The 20670-nt window shown below is 37.4% G+C and overlaps 1 protein-coding gene across 4 annotated transcripts in view; it reads right to left on the reverse strand.

The window, feature by feature from the left end:
- The window catches only part of smim14 (small integral membrane protein 14), a 23408-nt gene extending 6187 nt beyond the window's left edge, over positions 1 to 17221 (reverse strand). Inside the window, exons 1-3 of one of the 4 annotated variants that reach the window (XM_061984375.1) lie at positions 17087 to 17221; positions 16951 to 17004; positions 9774 to 9863 (exon numbers count right to left, since the gene is read on the reverse strand). In XM_061984375.1, the coding sequence (XP_061840359.1) occupies positions 9774 to 9848 (75 nt within the window). In that variant the 5' untranslated portion in view covers positions 9849 to 9863; positions 16951 to 17004; positions 17087 to 17221. Of the gene's footprint in view, positions 1 to 9773; positions 9864 to 16950 lie in introns of all 4 variants that reach the window. The other 3 variants (XM_061984377.1, XM_061984373.1, XM_061984374.1) reach the window with 3 other exon arrangements.
- Positions 17222 to 20670: the final 3449 nt, after the last annotated feature.

Raw genomic sequence — 20670 nt, forward strand, 5'->3', positions numbered from 1 at the left:
ACATTTAGTGGGGTAAAAAAACGTGTATATCTGGTCTAAGGTGCCACATTTAGTGGGGTAAAAAGACGTGTACATCTGGTCTAAGGTGCCACATTTAGTGGGGTAAAAAGACGTGTATATCTGGTCTAAGGTGCTACATTTAGTGGGGTAAAAAGACGTGTACATCTAGTCTAAGGTGCTACATTTAGTGGGGTAAAAAGACGTGTATATCTGGTCTAAGGTGCCACATTTAGTGGGGTAAAAAGACGTGTATATCTGGTCTAAGGTGCCACATTTAGTGGGGTAAAAAGACGTGTATATCTGGTCTAAGGTGCCACATTTAGTGGGGTGAAAAGACGTGTGTATCTGGTCTAAGGTGCCACATTTAGTGGGGTAAAAAGACGTGTATATCTGGTCTAAGGTGCCACATTTAGTGGGGTAAAAAGACGTGTATATCTGGTCTAAGGTGCCACATTTAGTGGGGTAAAAAGATGTGTACATCTGGTCTAAGGTGCCACATTTAGTGGGGTAAAAAGACGTGTACATCTAGTCTAAGGTGCTACATTTAGTGGGGTAAAAAGACGTGTATATCTGGTCTAAGGTGCCACATTTAGTGGGGTAAAAAGACGTGTATATCTGGTCTAAGGTGCCACATTTAGTGGGGTAAAAAAACGTGTATATCTGGTCTAAGGTGCCACATTTAGTGGGGTAAAAAGACGTGTACATCTGGTCTAAGGTGCCACATTTAGTGGGGTAAAAAGACGTGTATATCTGGTCTAAGGTGCCACATTTAGTGGGGTAAAAAAACGTGTATATCTGGTCTAAGGTGCCACATTTAGTGGGGTAAAAAGACGTGTACATCTGGTCTAAGGTGCCACATTTAGTGGGGTAAAAAGACGTGTATATCTGGTCTAAGGTGCTACATTTAGTGGGGTAAAAAGACGTGTACATCTAGTCTAAGGTGCTACATTTAGTGGGGTAAAAAGACGTGTACATCTAGTCTAAGGTGCTACATTTAGTGGGGTAAAAAGACGTGTATATCTGGTCTAAGGTGCCACATTTAGTGGGGTAAAAAGACGTGTATATCTGGTCTAAGGTGCCACATTTAGTGGGGTAAAAAAACGTGTATATCTGGTCTAAGGTGCCACATTTAGTGGGGTAAAAAGACGTGTACATCTGGTCTAAGGTGCCACATTTAGTGGGGTAAAAAGACGTGTATATCTGGTCTAAGGTGCTACATTTAGTGGGGTAAAAAGACGTGTACATCTAGTCTAAGGTGCTACATTTAGTGGGGTAAAAAGACGTGTATATCTGGTCTAAGGTGCCACATTTAGTGGGGTAAAAAGACATGTATATCTGGTCTAAGGTGCCACATTTAGTGGGGTAAAAAGACGTGTATATCTGGTCTAAGGTGCCACATTTAGTGGGGTAAAAAGACGTGTATATCTGGTCTAAGGTGCCACATTTAGTGGGGTAAAAAGACGTGTATATCTGGTCTAAGGTGCCACATTTAGTGGGGTAAAAAAACGTGTATATCTGGTCTAAGGTGCCACATTTAGTGGGGTAAAAAGACGTGTACATCTGGTCTAAGGTGCCACATTTAGTGGGGTAAAAAGACGTGTATATCTGGTCTAAGGTGCTACATTTAGTGGGGTAAAAAGACGTGTACATCTAGTCTAAGGTGCTACATTTAGTGGGGTAAAAAGACGTGTATATCTGGTCTAAGGTGCCACATTTAGTGGGGTAAAAAGACATGTATATCTGGTCTAAGGTGCCACATTTAGTGGGGTAAAAAGACGTGTATATCTGGTCTAAGGTGCCACATTTAGTGGGGTAAAAAGACGTGTATATCTGGTCTAAGGTGCCACATTTAGTGGGGTAAAAAGACGTGTATATCTGGTCTAAGGTGCCACATTTAGTGGGGTAAAAAGACGTGTATATCTGGTCTAAGGTGCTACATTTAGTGGGGTAAAAAGACGTGTATATCTGGTCTAAGGTGCTACATTTAGTGGGGTAAAAATACGTGTATATCTGGTCTAAGGTGCTACATTTAGTGGGGTAAAAAGACGTGTGTATCTGGTCTAAGGTGCCACATTTAGTGGGGTAAAAAGACGTGTATATCTGGTCTAAGGTGCCACATTTAGTGGGGTAAAAAGACGTGTATATCTGGTCTAAGGTGCCACATTTAGTGGGGTAAAAAGACGTGTATATCTGGTCTAAGGTGCTACATTTAGTGGGGTAAAAAGACGTGTATATCTGGTCTAAGGTGCTACATTTAGTGGGGTAAAAAGATGTGTATATCTGGTCTAAGGTGCTACATTTAGTGGGGTAAAAAGACGTGTGTATCTGGTCTAAGGTGCTACATTTAGTGGGGTAAAAAGACGTGTATATCTGGTCTAAGGTGCTACATTTAGTGGGGTAAAAAACCTGTATATCTGGTCTAAGGTGCCACATTTAGTGGGGTAAAAAGACGTGTGTATCTGGTCTAAGGTGCCACATTTAGTGGGGTAAAAAGACGTGTATATCTGGTCTAAGGTGCCACATTTAGTGGGGTAAAAAGACGTGTATATCTGGTCTAAGGTGCCACATTTAGTGGGGTAAAAAGACATGTATATCTGGTCTAAGGTGCCACATTTAGTGGGGTAAAAAGACGTGTATATCTGGTCTAAGGTGCCACATTTAGTGGGGTAAAAAGACGTGTATATCTGGTCTAAGGTGCCACATTTAGTGGGGTAAAAAGACGTGTATATCTGGTCTAAGGTGCCACATTTAGTGGGGTAACAAGACGTGTATATCTGATCTAAGGTGCCACATTTAGTGGGGTAAAAAGACGTGTATATCTGGTCTAAGGTGCCACATTTAGTGGGGTAAAAAGACGTGTATATCTGGTCTAAGGTGCCACATTTAGTGGGGTAAAAAGACGTGTATATCTGGTCTAAGGTGCTACATTTAGTGGGGTAAAAAGATGTGTATATCTGGTCTAAGGTGCCACATTTAGTGGGGTAAAAAGACGTGTATATCTGGTCTAAGGTGCCACATTTAGTGGGGTAAAAAAACGTGTATATCTGGTCTAAGGTGCCACATTTAGTGGGGTAAAAAAACGTGTATATCTGGTCTAAGGTGTCACATTTAGTGGGGTAAAAAGACGTGTATATCTGGTCTAAGGTGACACTTTTAGTGGGGTAAAAAGACGTGTATATCTGGTCTAAGGTGCCACATTTAGTGGGGTAAAAAGACGTGTATATCTGGTCTAAGGTGCCACATTTAGTGGGGTAAAAAGACGTGTATATCTGGTCTAAGGTGCCACATTTAGTGGGGTAAAAAGACGTGTACATCTAGTCTAAGGTGCTACATTTAGTGGGGTAAAAAGACGTGTGTATCTGGTCTAAGGTGCCACATTTAGTGGGGTAAAAAGACGTGTATATCTGGTCTGAGGTGCCACATTTAGTGGGGTAAAAAGACATGTATATCTGGTCTAAGGTGCCACATTTAGTGGGGTAAAAAGACGTGTATATCTGGTCTAAGGTGCCACATTTAGTGGGGTAAAAAAACGTGTATATCTGGTCTAAGGTGCCACATTTAGTGGGGTAAAAAGACGTGTACATCTGGTCTAAGGTGCCACATTTAGTGGGGTAAAAAGACATGTATATCTGGTCTAAGGTGCCACATTTAGTGGGGTAAAAAGACTTGTATATCTGGTCTAAGGTGCCACATTTAGTGGGGTAAAAAGACGTGTATATCTGGTCTAAGGTGCCACATTTAGTGGGGTAAAAAGACATGTATATCTGGTCTAAGGTGCCACATTTAGTGGGGTAAAAAGACGTGTATATCTGGTCTAAGGTGCTACATTTAGTGGGGTAAAAAGACGTGTATATCTGGTCTAAGGTGCCACATTTAGTGGGGTAAAAAGACATGTATATCTGGTCTAAGGTGCCACATTTAGTGGGGTAAAAAGACGTGTATATCTGGTCTAAGGTGCTACATTTAGTGGGGTAAAAAGACGTGTATATCTGGTCTAAGGTGCCACATTTAGTGGGGTAAAAAGACGTGTATATCTGGTCTAAGGTGCCACATTTAGTGGGGTAAAAAGACGTGTATATCTGGTCTAAGGTGCCACATTTAGTGGGGTAAAAAGACATGTATATCTGGTCTAAGGTGCCACATTTAGTGGGGTAAAAAGACGTGTATATCTGGTCTAAGGTGCCACATTTAGTGGGGTAAAAAGACATGTATATCTGGTCTAAGGTGCCACATTTAGTGGGGTAAAAAGACGTGTATATCTGGTCTAAGGTGCCACATTTAGTGGGGTAAAAAGACATGTATATCTGGTCTAAGGTGCCACATTTAGTGGGGTAAAAAGACGTGTATATCTGGTCTAAGGTGCCACATTTAGTGGGGTAAAAAGACGTGTATATCTGGTCTAAGGTGCCACATTTAGTGGGGTAAAAAGACATGTATATCTGGTCTAAGGTGCCACATTTAGTGGGGTAAAAAGACGTGTATATCTGGTCTAAGGTGCCACATTTAGTGGGGTAAAAAGACGTGTATATCTGGTCTAAGGTGCTACATTTAGTGGGGTAAAAAGACGTGTATATCTGGTCTAAGGTGCTACATTTAGTGGGGTAAAAAGACGTGTATATCTGGTCTAAGGTGCTAAATTTAGTGGGGTAAAAAGACGTGTATATCTGGTCTAAGGTGCCACATTTAGTGGGGTAAAAAGACGTGTATATCTGGTCTGAGGTGCCACATTTAGTGGGGTAAAAAGACGTGTGTATCTGGTCTAAGGTGCCACATTTAGTGGGGTAAAAAGACGTGTATATCTGGTCTAAGGTGCTACATTTAGTGGGGTAAAAAGACATGTATATCTGGTCTAAGGTGCCACATTTAGTGGGGTACAAAGACGTGTATATCTGGTCTAAGGTGCCACATTTAGTGGGGTAAAAAGACGTGTATATCTGGTCTAAGGTGCCACATTTAGTGGGGTAAAAAGACGTGTATATCTGGTCTAAGGTGCTACATTTAGTGGGGTAAAAAGACGTGTACATCTGGTCTAAGGTGCTACATTTAGTGGGGTAAAAAAACGTGTATATCTGGTCTAAGGTGCCACATTTAGTGGGGTAAAAAGACGTGTATATCTGGTCTAAGGTGCTACATTTAGTGGGGTAAAAAGACGTGTATATCTGGTCTAAGGTGCCACATTTAGTGGGGTAAAAAAACGTGTATATCTGGTCTAAGGTGCCACATTTAGTGGGGTAAAAAGACGTGTATATCTGGTCTAAGGTGCTACATTTAGTGGGGTAAAAAGACGTGTGTATCTGGTCTAAGGTGCCACATTTAGTGGGGTAAAAAGACGTGTATATCTGGTCTAAGGTGCCACATTTAGTGGGGTAAAAAGACGTGTATATCTGGTCTAAGGTGCCACATTTAGTGGGGTAAAAAGACGTGTATATCTGGTCTGAGGTGCCACATTTAGTGGGGTAAAAAACCTGTATATCTGGTCTAAAATGCCACATTTAGTGGGGTAAAAAAACGTGTATATCTGGTCTAAGGTGCTACATTTAGTGGGGTAAAAAGATGTGTATATCTGGTCTAAGGTGCTACATTTAGTGGGGTAAAAAGACGTGTATATCTGGTCTAAGGTGCTACATTTAGTGGGGTAAAAAGATGTGTATATCTGGTCTAAGGTGCTACATTTAGTGGGGTAAAAAGACGTGTGTATCTGGTCTAAGGTGCCACATTTAGTGGGGTAAAAAGACGTGTATATCTGGTCTAAGGTGCTACATTTAGTGGGGTAAAAAACCTGTATATCTGGTCTAAAATGCCACATTTAGTGGGGTAAAAAAACGTGTATATCTGGTCTAAGGTGCTACATTTAGTGGGGTAAAAAGACGTGTATATCTGGTCTAAGGTGCTACATTTAGTGGGGTAAAAAGACGTGTATATCTGGTCTAAGGTGCCACATTTAGTGGGGTAAAAAGACGTGTATATCTGGTCTAAGGTGCTACATTTAGTGGGGTAAAAAGACGTGTGTATCTGGTCTAAGGTGCCACATTTAGTGGGGTAAAAAGACGTGTATATCTGGTCTAAGGTGCCACATTTAGTGGGGTAAAAAGACGTGTATATCTGGTCTAAGGTGCCACATTTAGTGGTGTAAAAAGACATGTATATCTGGTCTAAGGTGCCACATTTAGTGGGGTAAAAAGACGTGTATATCTGGTCTAAGGTGCCACATTTAGTGGGGTAAAAAGACGTGTATATCTGGTCTAAGGTGCCACATTTAGTGGGGTAAAAAGACGTGTATATCTGGTCTAAGGTGCCACATTTAGTGGGGTAAAAAGACGTGTATATCTGATCTAAGGTGCAACATTTAGTGGGGTAAAAAGACGTGTATATCTGGTCTAAGGTGCCACATTTAGTGGGGTAAAAAGACGTGTATATCTGGTCTAAGGTGCCACATTTAGTGGGGTAAAAAGACGTGTATATCTGGTCTAAGGTGCTACATTTAGTGGGGTAAAAAGATGTGTATATCTGGTCTAAGGTGCCACATTTAGTGGGGTAAAAAGACGTGTATATCTGGTCTAAGGTGCCACATTTAGTGGGGTAAAAAAACGTGTATATCTGGTCTAAGGTGCCACATTTAGTGGGGTAAAAAAACGTGTATATCTGGTCTAAGGTGCCACATTTAGTGGGGTAAAAAGACGTGTATATCTGGTCTAAGGTGACACTTTTAGTGGGGTAAAAAGACGTGTATATCTGGTCTAAGGTGCCACATTTAGTGGGGTAAAAAGACGTGTATATCTGGTCTAAGGTGCCACATTTAGTGGGGTAAAAAGACGTGTATATCTGGTCTAAGGTGCTGCATTTAGTGGGGTAAAAAGACGTGTATATCTGGTCTAAGGTGCCACATTTAGTGGGGTAAAAAGACGTGTATATCTGGTCTGAGGTGCCACATTTAGTGGGGTAAAAAGACGTGTATATCTGGTCTAAGGTGCCACATTTAGTGGGGTAAAAAGACGTGTATATCTGGTCTAAGGTGCTACATTTAGTGGGGTAAAAAGACGTGTATATCTGGTCTAAGGTGCTACATTTAGTGGGGTAAAAAGACGTGTATATCTGGTCTAAGGTGCTACATTTAGTGGGGTAAAAAGACGTGTATATCTGGTCTAAGGTGCCACATTTAGTGGGGTACAAAGACGTGTATATCTGGTCTAAGGTGCTACATTTAGTGGGGTAAAAAGACGTGTATATCTGGTCTAAGGTGCTACATTTAGTGGGGTAAAAAGACGTGTATATCTGGTCTAAGGTGCTACATTTAGTGGGGTAAAAAGACGTGTATATCTGGTCTAAGGTGCCACATTTAGTGGGGTAAAAAAACGTGTATATCTGGTCTAAGGTGCCACATTTAGTGGGGTAAAAAGACGTGTATATCTGGTCTAAGGTGCTACATTTAGTGGGGTAAAAAGACGTGTATATCTGGTCTAAGGTGCCACATTTAGTGGGGTAAAAAGACGTGTATATCTGGTCTAAGGTGCCACATTTAGTGGGGTAAAAAGACGTGTATATCTGGTCTAAGGTGCTACATTTAGTGGGGTAAAAAGACGTGTATATCTGGTCTAAGGTGCTACATTTAGTGGGGTAAAAAGACGTGTATATCTGGTCTAAGGTGCTACATTTAGTGGGGTAAAAAGACGTGTATATCTGGTCTAAGGTGCCACATTTAGTGGGGTAAAAAGACGTGTATATCTGGTCTAAGGTGCAACATTTAGTGGTATAAAACGACATGTATATCTGGTCTAAGGTGCCACATTTAGTGGGGTAAAAAGACGTGTATATCTGGTCTAAGGTGCCACATTTAGTGGGGTAAAAAGACGTGTATATCTGGTCTAAGGTGCCACATTTAGTGGGGTAAAAAGACGTGTATATCTGGTCTAAGGTGCCACATTTAGTGGGGTAAAAAGACGTGTATATCTGGTCTAAGGTGCCACACCACATTTAGTGGGGTAAAAAGACGTGTATATCTGGTCTAAGGTGCCACACCACATTTAGTGGGGTAAAAAGACGTGTATATCTGGTCTAAGGTGCTACATTTAGTGGGGTAAAAAGACGTGTATATCTGGTCTAAGGTGCTACATTTAGTGGGGTAAAAAGACGTGTATATCTGGTCTAAGGTGCCACATTTAGTGGGGTAAAAAGACATGTATATCTGGTCTAAGGTGCCACATTTAGTGGGGTAAAAAGACGTGTATATCTGGTCTAAGGTGCCACATTTAGTGGGGTAAAAAGACGTGTATATCTGGTCTAAGGTGCTACATTTAGTGGGGTAAAAAGACGTGTATATCTGGTCTAAGGTGCTACATTTAGTGGGGTAAAAAGACGTGTATATCTGGTCTAAGGTGCTAAATTTAGTGGGGTAAAAAGACGTGTATATCTGGTCTAAGGTGCCACATTTAGTGGGGTAAAAAGACGTGTATATCTGGTCTGAGGTGCCACATTTAGTGGGGTAAAAAGACGTGTGTATCTGGTCTAACGTGCCACATTTAGTGGGGTAAAAAGACGTGTATATCTGGTCTAAGGTGCCACATTTAGTGGGGTAAAAAGACATGTATATCTGGTCTAAGGTGCCACATTTAGTGGGGTACAAAGACGTGTATATCTGGTCTAAGGTGCCACATTTAGTGGGGTAAAAAGACGTGTATATCTGGTCTAAGGTGCCACATTTAGTGGGGTAAAAAGACGTGTATATCTGGTCTAAGGTGCTACATTTAGTGGGGTAAAAAGACGTGTACATCTGGTCTAAGGTGCTACATTTAGTGGGGTAAAAAAACGTGTATATCTGGTCTAAGGTGCCACATTTAGTGGGGTAAAAAGACGTGTATATCTGGTCTAAGGTGCTACATTTAGTGGGGTAAAAAGACGTGTATATCTGGTCTAAGGTGCCACATTTAGTGGGGTAAAAAGACGTGTATATCTGGTCTAAGGTGCCACATTTAGTGGGGTAAAAAGACGTGTATATCTGGTCTAAGGTGCTACATTTAGTGGGGTAAAAAGACGTGTATATCTGGTCTAAGGTGCTACATTTAGTGGGGTAAAAAGACGTGTATATCTGGTCTAAGGTGCTACATTTAGTGGGGTAAAAAGACGTGTATATCTGGTCTAAGGTGCCACATTTAGTGGGGTAAAAAGACGTGTATATCTGGTCTAAGGTGCCACATTTAGTGGGGTAAAAAGACGTGTATATCTGGTCTAAGGTGCCACATTTAGTGGGGTAAAAAGACGTGTATATCTGGTCTAAGGTGCCACATTTAGTGGGGTAAAAAGACGTGTATATTTGGTCTAAGGTGCCACATTTAGTGGGGTAAAAAGACGTGTATATCTGGTCTAAGGTGCTACATTTAGTGGGGTAAAAAGACGTGTATATCTGGTCTAAGGTGCCACACCACATTTAGTGGGGTAAAAAGACGTGTATATCTGGTCTAAGGTGCCACACCACATTTAGTGGGGTAAAAAGACGTGTATATCTGGTCTAAGGTGCTACATTTAGTGGGGTAAAAAGACGTGTATATCTGGTCTAAGGTGCTACATTTAGTGGGGTAAAAAGACGTGTATATCTGGTCTAAGGTGCCACACCACATTTAGTGGGGTAAAAAGACGTGTATATCTGGTCTAAGGTGCTACATTTAGTGGGGTAAAAAGACGTGTATATCTGGTCTAAGGTGCTACATTTAGTGGGGTAAAAAGACGTGTATATCTGGTCTAAGGTGCCACACCACATTTAGTGGGGTAAAAAGACGTACCAGGTTGATGAGGCGCCTCATGGCATACTCGTGGGAGCAGATGCACTCACAAGGGTCGAAGCCTCCTTCCGCCATGTTCTGGAAAGTGTCCTGCAAACACAGCAAAGAGGTTCCAATGGAAACACAGCAGAAAGGTTCCACTGCTTCACTTTCCAAAAGGAAAGTGAAGCAGTGGAACCTGTGGAACACAAGTCAGGGGGAGGAGACAGCTCAGTTAGGGAACGTCATAGTTATCATTCTTCTTCTCTTCACTTCTCATACTCCTCTTTTACCATTGCATCGCTTTAATACCATTTATTTCCCCCCCCCCGTGTGTGGACTTTGTATACAAGTTGTGAATCCACAAGACCAACATGATTGTTAACGTTGTCATTGAGTCTTTGGAAGAAGTCTGTAAGTCAAAACGAGTTAAGATAGTTTAAGAGTCAGACTCTCTATGAGACAACACAGGAGTGATTAGAAGTGTGCACAACTCTTGCTTTAAAAGGGCACAGTTATGCAAAGCTACTTATTGGTACATGTTTTAGGTATTTTAAATTTGTGTATATATACTGTATATTAGGGCTGTGAATCTTTGGGTGTCCCCCGATTCGATTCAATATCGATTCTTGGGGTCACGATTCGATTCAAAAACTGATTTTTTTCCCGATTCAAAAGGATTGTCTATTCATTCAATACATAGGATTTGAGCAGGATCTACCCCAGTCTGCTGACATGCAAGCAGAGTAAAAAGCTTTTATAATTGTAAAGGACAATGTTTTATCAACTGATTGCAATAATGTACATTTGCTTTAACTATTAAATGAACCAAAAATATGACTTATTTTATCTTTGTGAAAATATTGGACACAGTGTGTTGTCAAGCTTATGAGATGCGATGCAAGTGTAAGCCACTGACACTATTGTTCTTTTTTTATAAATGTCTAATGATAATGTCAATGAGGGATTTTTAATCACTGCTATGTTGAAATTGTAACTAATATTGATACTGTTGTTGATAATATTCATTTTTGTTTCACTACTTTTGGTTTGTTCTGTGTGGTGTTTGTGTCTCCTTTCAATTGCTCTGTTTATTGCAGTTCTGAGTGTTGCTGGGTCGGCTTTGCTTTTGGAATTGGATTGCATTGTTATGGTATTGCTGTGTATTGTTTTGTTGGATTGATTAATAAAAAAAAAATTAAAATAAATGAAAAAAATAAAATAAATGAAAAAAAAAAAAAAAAAAAAACATTTAAAAATCGATTTTTTAAAAATGAGAATCGATTCTGAATCGCACAACGTGAGAATATATATATATATATATATATACATACATACATATATACATATACACATATACATACACGTGTGTGTATGTATGTATATATACATAAACATATATATATATATATATATATACACACACATATATATACACACACATACACACATATATATATATATATATATATATATATATATATATATATATATATATATATATATATACATAAACATATATATTTATATATGCACATTTATATATACACATAGTTTTGATGTGACAATCTACAATGTAAATAATCATGAAAATAAAGAAAACACATTAAATGAGAAGATATATATATATAAATAAATGTGATATATATATATATATATATAAATATAAATGTGGCACCTTAGACCAGATATACACGTCTTCTTACCCCACTAAATGTGGCACCTTAGACCAGATATACACGTCTTTTTACCGCACTAAATGTAGCACCTTAGACCAGATGTACACGTATTTTTACCCCACTAAATGTGGCACCTTAGACCAGTTATACACGTCTTCTTACCCCACTAAATGTGGCACCTTAGACCAGATACACACGTCTTTTTACCCCACTAAATGTAGCACCTTGGACCAGATATACACGTCTTTTTACCCCCACTAAATGTGGCACCTTAGACCAGATATACACGTCTTTTTACCCCACTAAATGTAGCACCTTGGACCAGATATACATGTCTTTTTACCCCACTAAATGTGGCGCCTTAGACCAGATATACACGTCTTTTTACCCCACTAAATGTGGCACCTTAGACCAGATATACACGTCTTTTTACCCCACTAAATGTGGCACCTTAGACCAGATATACACGTCTTTTTACCCCACTAAATGTGGTACCTTAGACCAGATATACACGTCTTTTTACCCCACTAAATGTGGCACCTTAGACCAGATATACACGTCTTTTTACCCCACTAAATGTAGCACCTTAGACCAGATATACACGTCTTTTGACCGCACTAAATGTGGCACCTTAGACCAGATGTACACGTCTTTTTACCCCACTAAATGTGGCACCTTAGACCAGATATACACGTCTTTTTACCCCACTAAATGTAGCACCTTAGACCAGATATACACGTCTTTTGACCGCACTAAATGTGGCACCTTAGACCAGATGTACACGTCTTTTTACCCCACTAAATGTGGCACCTTAGACCAGATATACACGTCTTCTTACCCCACTAAATGTGGCACCTTAGACCAGATATACACATCTTTTTACCCCACTAAATGTGGCACCTTAGACCAGATACACACGTCTTTTTACCCCACTAAATGTAGCACCTTAGACCAGATATACACGTCTTTATACCCCACTAAATGTGGCACCTTAGACCAGATATACACGTCTTTTTACCCCACTAAATGTAGCACCTTAAACCAGATATACACGTCTTTTTACCCCACTAAATGTGGCACCTTAGACCAGATATACACATCTTTTTACCCCACTAAATGTGGCACCTTAGACCAGATATACATGTCTTTTTACCCCACTAAATGTGGCACCTAAGACCAGATATACACGTCTTTTTACCCCACTAAATGTGGTACCTTAGACCAGATATACACGTCTTCTTACCCCACTAAATGTGGCACCTTAGACCAGATATACACGTCTTTTTACCGCACTAAATGTAGCACCTTAGACCAGATGTACACGTCTTTTTACCCCCACTAAATGTGGCACCTTAGACCAGATATACACGTCTTTTTACCCCACTAAATGTAGCACCTTGGACCAGATATACACGTCTTTTTACCCCACTAAATGTGGCGCCTTAGACCAGATATACACGTCTTTTTACCCCACTAAATGTGGCACCTTAGACCAGATATACACGTCTTCTTACCCCACTAAATGTGGCACCTTAGACCAGATACACACGTCTTTTTACCCCACTAAATGTAGCACCTTAGACCAGATATACACGTCTTTTTACCCCACTAAATGTGGCACCTTAGACCAGATATACACGTCTTTTTACCCCACTAAATGTAGCACCTTAGACCAGATATACACGTCTTTTTACCCCACTAAATGTAGCACCTTAGACCAGATATACACGTCTTTTTACCCCACTAAATGTAGCACCTTAGACCAGATATACACGTCTTCTTACCCCACTAAATGTGGCACCTTAGACCAGATACACACGTCTTTTTACCCCACTAAATGTGGCACCTTAGACCAGATACACACGTCTTTTTACCCCACTAAATGTAGCACCTTAGACCAGATATACACGTCTTTTTACCCCACTAAATGTGGCACCTTAGACCAGATGTACACGTCTTTTTACCCCACTAAATGTGGCACCTTAGACCAGATATACACGTCTTTTTACCCCACTAAATGTAGCACCTTAGACCAGATATACACGTCTTTTTACCCCACTAAATGTGGCACCTTAGACCAGATATACACGTCTTTTGACCGCACTAAATGTAGCACCTTAGACCAGATGTACACGTCTTTTTACCCCACTAAATGTGGCACCTTAGACCAGATATACACGTCTTTTTACCCCACTAAATGTAGCACCTTAGACCAGATATACACGTCTTTTTACCCCACTAAATGTGGCACCTTAGACCAGATATACATGTCTTTTTACCCCACTAAATGTGGCACCTTAGACCAGAAAACACATTAAGAGAGATATATATATATATATATATATATATATATATATATATATATATCTTCTCCTCATTTAATGTGTTTTCTTTATTTTCATGATTATTTACATTGTAGATTGTCACATCAAAACTATGAATGAACACATGTGGAGTTATGTACTTAACAAAAAAACATGTTTTATATTCTAGTTTCTTCAAAATAGCCACCCTGGAATGGTTTTCACTTCACAGGTGTGCTTTTTTTTTTTTTTTTAAACTTGGCCTGTAGTTTTGGGACTTCCCTGCTCTCGGTAATAAATGTGATGACTAACTAACAACCATCACTGTGAATGTACAAACTCACGCTCACTTCATCGTCTTTCTTTCTCTATTCACTACTGCTCTTTTGTTTATGAGCCTTGCACATTAAAAGGTATTTAAGTATGTTTACACTTTTAATCTTTAACATTTAGAGAGCAAGTCAAATTCCTTGTGTTTTATACAATAAAGACAATAAATGTGATTCCCATGGGGCCCGCCGGGAAGTGTTGTAAGTGAAACATCGTAATATGACCCCTTCTAATTGTAAGATGTAAGAACAAGCTCAATTTAAATTACAGTCATGTTTCCAGACCTTTCACTCTCCACAACTATGGTAGAATATGGCTTTAGGTTTTTAACTTAAACAATGAGATTAACATAATCTAGACCAGGGGTGCTCATTACGTCGATCGCAATTTACCGGTCGATCTCGGAGGGTGTGTCAGTCGATCACCAGCCAGGCATTAAAAAAATAGTCCTAAAAATGAGCGATCATAAATCTTCACTATGACGTCACTTTCGTCACTTGATTGACATTCACGGCACCCGAGGGTCTTCTGAGATGACGCTGGCTGCTGCCAGCTCATTAAAATTACCGACTGGAAGGCGAGAAACACTTTATTTCAACAGACTCTGGCGCCGTACCTGTCGTCAAAACTCCAAAGACCGACTGCACAGTTGCACAATAAAAGCTCTGCTTCATCCTGCCTGCGCTACCAAAATAAGAGTCTCAGAAAGCTGGCGTGCACAAGCTAGCAAGCTACGGAGTTTGCCGACAATGTATTTCTTGTAAAGTGTATACAAAGGAGTACGGAAGCTGGACAAATAAGATGCCAAAAACCAACCACTTTCATGTGGTATTGGACAGAAAGGAGGACTTTTTTTCTCCTCCATTCGAAAATGCGGACGTTATCAGCACCATTGTCTGATTCTAATCAATGCAAGTCATCACAATCAGGTAATACACCAATTTATATTCTTGTCTTCATGAAAGAAAGGAATCTATATGTGTTAAACATGCTTGTATTATCTTTAACCACCTTTAACTTGTTAACAATATTAACTATATGTGTTAAACATGCTTGTATTATCTTTAACCACCTTTAACTTGTTAACAATATTAACTATATGTGTTAAACATGCTTGTATTATCTTTAACCACCTTTAACTTGTTAACAATATTAACTATATGTGTTAAACATGCTTGCATTATCTTTAAACACCTTTAACTTGTTAACAATATTAACTATATGTATTAAACATACTTGTATTATCATTAAACACCTTTAATGTATTAACAATATTAACTATATGTGTTAAACATGCTTGTATTATCTTTAACCACCTTTAAGTTGTTAACAATATTAACTATATGTGTTAAACATGCTTGTTTTATCTTTAACCACCTTTAAGTTGTTAACAATATTAACTATATGTGTTAAACATGCTTGTTTTATCTTTAACCACCTTTAAGTTGTTAACAATATTAACTATTTGTATTAAACATACTTGTATTATCATTAAACACCTTTAATGTATTAACAATATTAACTATATGTGTTAAACATGCTTGTATTATCTTTAACCACCTTTAAGTTGTTAACAATATTAACTATATGTGTTAAACATGCTTGTTTTATCTTTAACCACCTTTAAGTTGTTAACAATATTAACTATATGTGTTAAACATGCTTGTTTTATCTTTAACCACCTTTAAGTTGTTAACAATATTAACTATTTGTGTTAAACATGCTTGTATTATTTTTAACCACCTTTAACTTGTTAACAATATGAACTATATGTGTTAAACATGCTTGCATTATCTTTAAACACCTTTAACTTGTTAACAATATTAACTATATGTATTAAACATACTTGTATTATCATTAAACACCTTTAATGTATTAACAATATTAACTATATGTGTTAAACATGCTTGTATTATCTTTAACCACCTTTAAGTTGTTAACAATATTAACTATATGTGTTAAACATGCTTGTATTATCTTTAACCACCTTTAAGTTGTTAACAATATTAACTATATGTGTTAAACATGCTTGTTTTATCTTTAACCACCTTTAAGTTGTTAACAATATTAACTATTTGTGTTAAACATGCTTGTATTATTTTTAACCACCTTTAACTTGTTAACAATATTAACTATATGTGTTAAACATGCTTGTATTATCATTAAACACCTTTAATGTATTAACAATATTAACTATATGTGTTAAACATGCTTGCATTATCATTAAACACCTTTAACTTGTTAACAAAAACATATATTTCATAAATAAGTAAATATAAATGATATATATGAATGAGGTAGATCCCCACGACTTGATCAATTGATGATCAATTGAAAAGTAGATCGCCTGCAGAAAAAGTGTGAGCACCCCTGATCTAGACTAAAACATACATCGATAACCCCCAACATAGTTTGGTTTTGTTTGTTAAAAAGTTATTTTTAATGCTAATTTTTTTTAGTGATACAACTTGTTACCTGACACATGTTTAATGTTAGCATGCTAACTTTTTTTAGATTATTTTGCAGCCGTTCACTTCAGAGTAATAAAACTTGGGCCTTGAAACACGCTAACTCTATTAGCTAAATGTGCACCTCAGGGTTTTATAACTTTGTACATGACACATGCTAACTTAAGCCATTTTTTACTTTTGTGGGTCTCAGGAGGTTAAATGCAAGCTAGAGATTGGCGCCGCCCTGCTGGTCATGAGAGAGATTGCAGGCTTTGGGACTCCCTAAAACAAGTGTACCTAATTCAATGACCACCAAGTGCAAGTCGACGAGTTATTCTTCAACAAACTTGGCACAAAACAAAATAAACCGTCTCGAGTGGAGTTTAAATAAGTCTCTTTTTTTTCAGAAGACGTAATAATGAAGTTTATTACTCACACTAGGAGATGTTGAGGTACTTTAGCTGCTCGTAGCCTAGCAAGACAACTCCTTCTAAAAATGAGGTGTGGACCTTTAAACAGCATTGGAGTGTAAAAACAGATGTTGTGACGAACAGAACCGGAGTGGAACTTACTTGTGCTTTGGAGACGAGGACAAACAAGCACAACACGTCGCTAGAACGTCCCAAAGAAGACAGAAAGACGGCGACGTTTTTGTCTCTTTTGCATGTGAGCAAACTTGGCTTCATAGCCTTTGTGATGCACATCCGGGAACCCGCGGGACACGGCCGCAGGGGGGGGGGTTTAAAAACAATAGGCGCCTCCCATTGGTCGAGAGCTTTGACGGACGGGGCTTTCGTCCAATCGGAGCGTAGCACGAGTGTACAGAGAAATGTAAACAAACAGGTCTGGGCTGTGTTTACTTCAACTATTATTGGGATTTTGTGTGCAATGGAAGAATTTGCCAGCCCAATAAATTCATTTAGTGATACAATAAAATAGAAGCAATATGTTTATGATTTTTTTTAAATATATTTTTGGACAAGAGTGCGTTTTTTAAAGAAATATTGATTTGGATTTTAGTGCTTTTGTATTTAAATAGCCGTAAAAACAACAGCTATTTAAAACAATACCTGGTATTTGTATTATTCCTATTGTATTATATATATTCTTATCTTAAATCTGCTTTAATCAGTTAGTAATTAGTACACACAATCATGCTCGTAACTTATATTATTCTACTGTACCTGTTTTCCTATGGATTTGCTCTTTTTGATGATGGTTTCTTATAAAAAAAAATAAAAAGTTCTAATATAATCTGCCAGAAGATGCCATTTTTATGCGCCTTCCACATTTTTATTTTTTAGCAGTTTTCCTTTTTGTATTCAAATGAAAGCAGCTTGAAAAAATGTATAAATAAAATAAATAAATAAATAAAGCTTGCAAAACCAAATGTCATAAAAAACAAAAATTATTTAACAAATATGTTATGTTTATATTTGTATGTATACATGTATATATATATATATATATATATATACATATTTATATGTATATATATATAAATTTATATATATATAAATATATATATGTATATATATAAATATATACACATATATTTATATAAATATATATATATATATAAATATATATATATATATATTTATATAAATATATATTTATATAAATATATATATATATTTATATAAGTATATATATTTATATATACATAAATATATATATAAATATATATATATATGTATATAAATATATATATGTATATATATATATTTTTATATATACATAAATATATATATATGTAAATATATATATATATACATATATATATATATACATATATATATACACATATATATATATAAATATATATATACATATATATATATATATATATATATATATGAATATAAAATATACATATGTAAAGAACTTAAATTTTTTGCTAAATATTTGTATTTATATTTTTAATATATGTATACTTTAAACATATATATATATAATCTAATCTATAAAGGAGTTGAAAAGATCTGAGAATATCTGTATACATATGTATATAATATACATACAAAAAAAATACAAAAAATAGAATTATTTAAATATTTATAAGTATATATGTATATTACAAAAAATATATACATTCTCTCCATGGCACCATCTCTCACCCAATGTTACCTGTGACCAGAGGCGTGGACATGGAGGGGCCAGTGGGGATTTGTACAGAGGATGTTTAAAGATTAAGTTTAAAGATTTAGTTCTGTCATTTTCATACAAAAAAAAACAAAACACCTATATCATAAATATTGAGAGAAAAAAAAGGAACTTTACTCTCAAAAAACAATAAGGCTTCTGAATCAAATTAAGAACGTCTAAGACATTCTACACTTCCTATAAAAAATGCAAAATGGTTGGTTCCACCTGGATAGTGGCACACCAAAAATTCCATCCATCCATTTTTCTACCGCTTGTCCCTATTCCAGCATGCTAAGTTCTGCATGCTAACAGTTAACATGTGTTGTGTATTAAGTTATATTGCCATGAAGTGAGCAGCTGAAAAATAAACTCAAAAAGTTGGCATGCTAACATAGCATGCTAACGCTAACTTGCTAAAATGTAACGTGTCAAGTACCAAGTTATATGACTTTTCAGTGAATCGCTGTAAAATTAGCTTAAAAAGTTAGCATGCGTCAAACACCAAGTTATAGGAACCTGAGGTGAACGGCTATAAAATGAGCTAAAAAAATTAGCATTTGTCGAGTACCAAGTTACATGACCCGGAGATAAACAGCTGTAAAATTAGCTAAAAAAAAGTTAACATGTGTCATATACCAACTTATATCACCCTGAGGTGAACGGCTGCGAAGTTAGCAAGTGTCAAGTACCAAGTTATATGAGATAAACCGCTGTAAAATGAGCTAAAACGGTTAACAAATGTCAAATACCAAGTTATATGACCCTCAGGTGAACGGCTGTAAAATTAGCTAAAAGAGTTAGCATGTGTCAAATACCAAGTTGTATCACCCTGAGGTGAACGGCTGTAAAATTAGCTAAAAGAGTTAGCATGTGTCAAGTACCAAGTTATATCACCCTGAGGTGAACGGCTGTAAAATTAGCTAAATGAGTTAGCATGTTTCAAGGACCAAGTTAAATCACCCTGAAGTGAATGGCTGTAAAATTACCTAAAAGAGTTAGCATGTGTCAAGTACCAAGTAATTCACCCTGAGGTGAATGGCTGTAAAATTAGCTAAAAGAGTTAGCATGTGTCAAGTATCAAGTTATATCACCCTGAGGTGAACGGCTGTAAAATTAGCTAAAAGAGTTAGCATGTGTCAAGTACCAAGTTATATCACCCTGAGGTGAACGGCTGTAAAATGAGCTAAAAGAGTTAGCATGTGTCAAGGACCAAATTATATCACCCTGAGGTGAATGGCTGTAAAATTAGCTAAAAGAGTTAGCATGTGTCAAGTACCAAGTTATATCACCCTGAGGTGAACGGCTGTAAAATTAGCTAAATGAGTTAGCATGTTTCAAGGACCAAGTTAAATCACCCTGAAGTGAACGGCTGTAAAATTAGCTAAAAGAGCTAGCATGTGTCAAATACCAAGTTATATCACCATGAGGTGAATGGCTGTAAAATGAGCTAAAAGAGTTAGCATGTGTCAAGTACCAAGTTAGATCACCCTGAGGTGAACGGCTGTAAAATTAGCTAAAAGAGTTAGCATGTGTCAAGTACCAAGTTAGATCACCCTGAGGTGAACGGCTGTAAAATTAGCTAAAAGAGTTAGCATGTGTCAAGTACCAAGTTAGATCACCCTGAGGTGAACGGCTGTAAAATTAGCTAAAAGAGCTAGCATGTGTCAAATACCAAGTTATATCACCATGAGGTGAATGGCTGTAAAATGAGCTAAAAGAGTTAGCATGTGTCAAGTACCAAGTTAGATCACCCTGAGGTGAACGGCTGTAAAATTAGCTAAAAGAGTTAGCATGTGTCAAGTACCAAGTTAGATCACCCTGAGGTGAACGGCTGTAAAATTAGCTAAAAGAGTTAGCATGTGTCAAGTACCAAGTTAGATCACCCTGAGGTGAACGGCTGTAAAATTAGCTAAAAGAGCTAGCATGTGTCAAATACCAAGTTATATCACCATGAGGTGAACGGCTGTAAAATGAGCTAAAAGAGTTAGCATGTGTCAAGTACCAAGTT

This window comes from Nerophis lumbriciformis, linkage group LG25 (assembly GCF_033978685.3).
Source record: "Nerophis lumbriciformis linkage group LG25, RoL_Nlum_v2.1, whole genome shotgun sequence".
In the NCBI taxonomy this organism is placed as follows: Eukaryota; Metazoa; Chordata; class Actinopteri; order Syngnathiformes; family Syngnathidae; genus Nerophis; species Nerophis lumbriciformis.